This window comes from Juglans microcarpa x Juglans regia, chromosome 8D, assembly GCF_004785595.1.
Source record: "Juglans microcarpa x Juglans regia isolate MS1-56 chromosome 8D, Jm3101_v1.0, whole genome shotgun sequence".
Taxonomy (NCBI): domain Eukaryota; kingdom Viridiplantae; phylum Streptophyta; class Magnoliopsida; order Fagales; family Juglandaceae; genus Juglans; species Juglans microcarpa x Juglans regia.
Window position 1 is genome coordinate 9046965 of NC_054608.1, and position 3608 is coordinate 9050572.

Consider the following 3608-nt stretch of genomic DNA (forward strand, 5'->3'; position numbering starts at 1 on the left):
ATCTCTCACATTCTGAGAAGCGTTGCAAGAAGTCTTAAGATTAAAGATCCTTCAAATATTAAACCGCTAAGATTGAAATTCCAAAAATCAAAGAACCCTGATCTCAATGTTTTGTCTTTAATCAAAGAACCCTGATCTCAATGTTTTGTCTTTAATCTGCGTCACCTCCATGGACTAAACCTTAAGATTTGGTATTTGCTTTCTTTTATTTTTTACTTTTTATATTTATAAAAGGAGTAATGTTAAATACAGTTATGAATTGTGTAAGTACTGTGCACTTCTCTATAAAAAGAGTAAAATCTATTATTAAAAAATTAATTTTTTCATGTAAATTCCATCTTTACTCGCTATTTTTCAAATGAGTGCGCGGCATTCAGATTTGTAAAATAGTCGTAACCAATTCAGTTCCATGGTCAGTGACAGCCAAACAAAAAAATGGAAGTCTGTAAGTCTGCAGCATTATATGTCCTACATGGGAACTTGAACCCTTTTGTTTAAATGCTAAATTAACAAGATCCATCATAATGATGTGCTAATGAACAAAAAATCAGTTTAATTTCCATTGAAATTTTTTAAGAAGGATGAAGCATTTAAGCAGGGATCTGATTCCTCGGATACTTTAAGATAACATTAAAGGGTCATCAAACCAAATACTAGGTTGGGAACAGGAAAGACAAGAAAGAATCTTGATAGCTCTTTTAACGTAGTTATCCTTTATAAAATTCTTCATTTTCAAACTGTTCAGATATAGAATTCTGTTTTATATAATACAAATGTGCAAGTAATAATAGAACTCGAATGGAACATTTTCACCTTATCAATCTAGTCTAAGCAATTTAGTTTCTCTTCCTTTGCAACTGAATTCTTGCAATGAGCAATTGCAGCTTGAATTGCAGCCTGCAACTCCTCCATGGTGCTGTCACTAGTAGAAGAAGGAAGCGTTGCAGTTGCTACAAGAAGTCCACTGTTTGTTGGAGATGTCCTCATTGAAGCTGGTGCTGAAAATTCTCCTCTTCTTCCTCTCAACTCTTGCTTGTTTTTCATACGTAAATTACCTGAAAACGAATAAGGTTGTCGACGTAATCGGATATTCTCTCCTTTCCTCCTGAAGAACAACAGTGGCCGGACCAACCTCACGTACCTTTTTAGTACATGACTGACATCAAACCTCGGCTTCCTCTTTGGCTTCTCCTTATCCTCCTTCTCTCTAACTTCACACCCTTTTCGCCATCTTACTAATCCGAATAACGAGAAAGACTTTGACTTGACTCTTCCCTTTGTCTCACCATTGCTGCTTTGAAGGTGGTTGGTTTCAGTATTCGTGTTGGTGATGTTGCTCCTGTTGCTGGTGCTGCAGTTGCTGCTGCCTTTATTGGGATCTTGATCGTCTAATAAATCTCCGATTGGGAGAGTGAAGCTGTCCAACGAATTGGTAGAGGAGCGGGCAGACACAGGAAGGTTAGCAAGGAGGTGGAGAGGAAGCAAGTGACCATGGAAGAAAATGTCATCTGCAGGAGTCAAATCAACTGCAAATGAAGGTGGCGCCTTGGTTTTGTCAGGGATTGCTGTTGAGGAAGAGTGGAGGGAAATTGTGAAGGAGAATTCATGAGATGGGGAGGAAGTTGCTGAAGGTGGTGAGACAGGGGATGTAGGTGACTGTTCCTTCAGTGCTAAGCCTTCTTTTCCTTCTTGTTTTGACTTCCTATCTTCATGCTGATTGTTTACTAGTTTCTCTCTGGTCTTTTGCTGCTGACGACTGTCCATAACTCAGATTATTTTGAGGACAAATGCTAAGATATGGAGCAGTATCTGAAATTCTCTCACTTTTGATTTTCGAATCTATGGATGTTAGCAAACCTCTGGGGAGGGATAAGGGAATCAGAAAGCAGTGGAGAGAGAGAGAGAGAGAGAGAGAGAGAGAGAGAGAGACTGATCTTGTCAATCTGCAGTCTGGCTGGGAATGTCTTTTGTGCAGAAAATGGTATCATGCATTCACTTATTATTGTGCATTATTGTTGTTCAAGTAGAGAAAGGATGTGGTGGCCATCACACCAGGCAATGAAATGATAAAACTACCTTATGTGTGAAAAAGTTGGTGGGTCCTTGTAGAATCCAACAGCCATTGGGGGGTCGTGATTATGGGAAATGAGATCACAAACATCCAAATCTTCAGCAAAAAGGGTCGAGGGATTCACAAAGCAGACTTCGTCTTAGGTATTCTTCTTTGTATTTGAGTTATCTTGCCAAGGAAAAGGCCCCCAGAGAAGGTCATGTTCTTGTACACGCAAAAAAAAGCACCCCAATTTCAAGACGAATCTTCTAATAGAACTGAGAACTTTCATGCCCCCTTCGCCATGTTCTCCATCTGCACGCAACTGCATTGGGAAGGTGTTTTCAAGTCTTTTACATAACTGAGCTACACTTTTACTAGGAGAAATTAATAACAAGATCAAGGTGATGTCACTCCAGGGTTTAAAGAGCCTTTTGACAAGATAAGATTTCAAAGTGTTTTATCCTTACAAGGACAGTCGAAGACTCGAAGTACGAGGACTCGATCTCCAAACATCCCTCGTGAAAGAATATATGTTATCCTGCTCGAAAAGCTATTGGTATAAGATTTTAAAATTGTGATGCAGAAATATTCCTCTGTCAAAAGACCATGGTTGTCATATGGAGCTGAGGAGAGGGCTTATATTGATATAAACTCAACTCTATTCTCTTTGTTTGAAATGGAGAGAATCCTTGTAATGCATCAATAAAATGTCCAAGCCACATGATCTATACTCTAAATGGACTAGTCAATGATACAATTGGGGCCTCATTAGAACTTTATAGAGAGCAAGAACCTCTCCTTCCCAAACAATATCGGATCTCATACACCACCTACTCTTATCCTTATCATATGGAGTATCACAGTCCTTGTCTTTACTGGATGGATGGCTCCTATAATTAATGGAAAATATATATTAATTACAGTAGTTAGCACAAGCAAAACAAAATTGTAAAGGTTTGAGGAATATTTCCAACTGCTATGGACAAATCTCTCTGTCAGCAGTTGCTAATTAACTAAGTTTTGGTTTTGAAGTTCATCATCATCATGCATGCTTTTGGTTGCCTGTATGCATGTTGTATTGTACCTCGATATCCATTGGGGGAAAACATAAACAAACCAAAATGTTGTACATCTTGTTCACACTGACAACATACGATAATTCAGAGGCATGATAATGTCTAAATGAATGCAAATGATTATTCTTAGAGGAAAGAAAAAGGTGACCCCACAATGTTTTTTTTTTTTCTTTTATCATAAAGGAAGCAGAAATGGCCTTAAAACGTGACATACAAGCCAATTTTTGGATCCAAATAGTTTCATCCATCAATCAATTTATGCATGCATGAGAAGAAAGAAATGAGAAACAAGTGTTGAGTGGTTTACAGATGAATGAACCATGTGAATACCCGTTTAAAGCCGTCTGATCTCTCACATCAGACGGTTAAGAGCATTCTATACCCTAATAATGGGTAGTACAAGACATGAAAGGAAATTTCACTGTTAGGTGGGATGATGGACCCACACACACGTGTACAAGGTGGTCCATCCAGCATAG

The 3608-nt window shown here is 38.4% G+C and overlaps 1 protein-coding gene across 1 annotated transcript; it reads right to left on the minus strand.

The window, feature by feature from the left end:
• Nucleotides 1–694: 694 nt before the first annotated feature.
• LOC121243571 (BRI1 kinase inhibitor 1-like) lies at nt 695–2034 on the minus strand. Its single transcript, XM_041141698.1, has one exon. The coding sequence runs from the start codon at nt 1762–1764 to the stop codon at nt 823–825; it is 942 nt and encodes a 313-aa protein (XP_040997632.1). The 5' UTR covers nt 1765–2034; the 3' UTR covers nt 695–822.
• Nucleotides 2035–3608: the final 1574 nt, after the last annotated feature.

Coding starts and splice junctions, on each gene's coding strand:
- LOC121243571 (XM_041141698.1), bottom strand. CDS start 1,764: ATGGACAGTCGTCAGCAGCAAAAGACCAGAGAGAAACTAGTAAACAAT.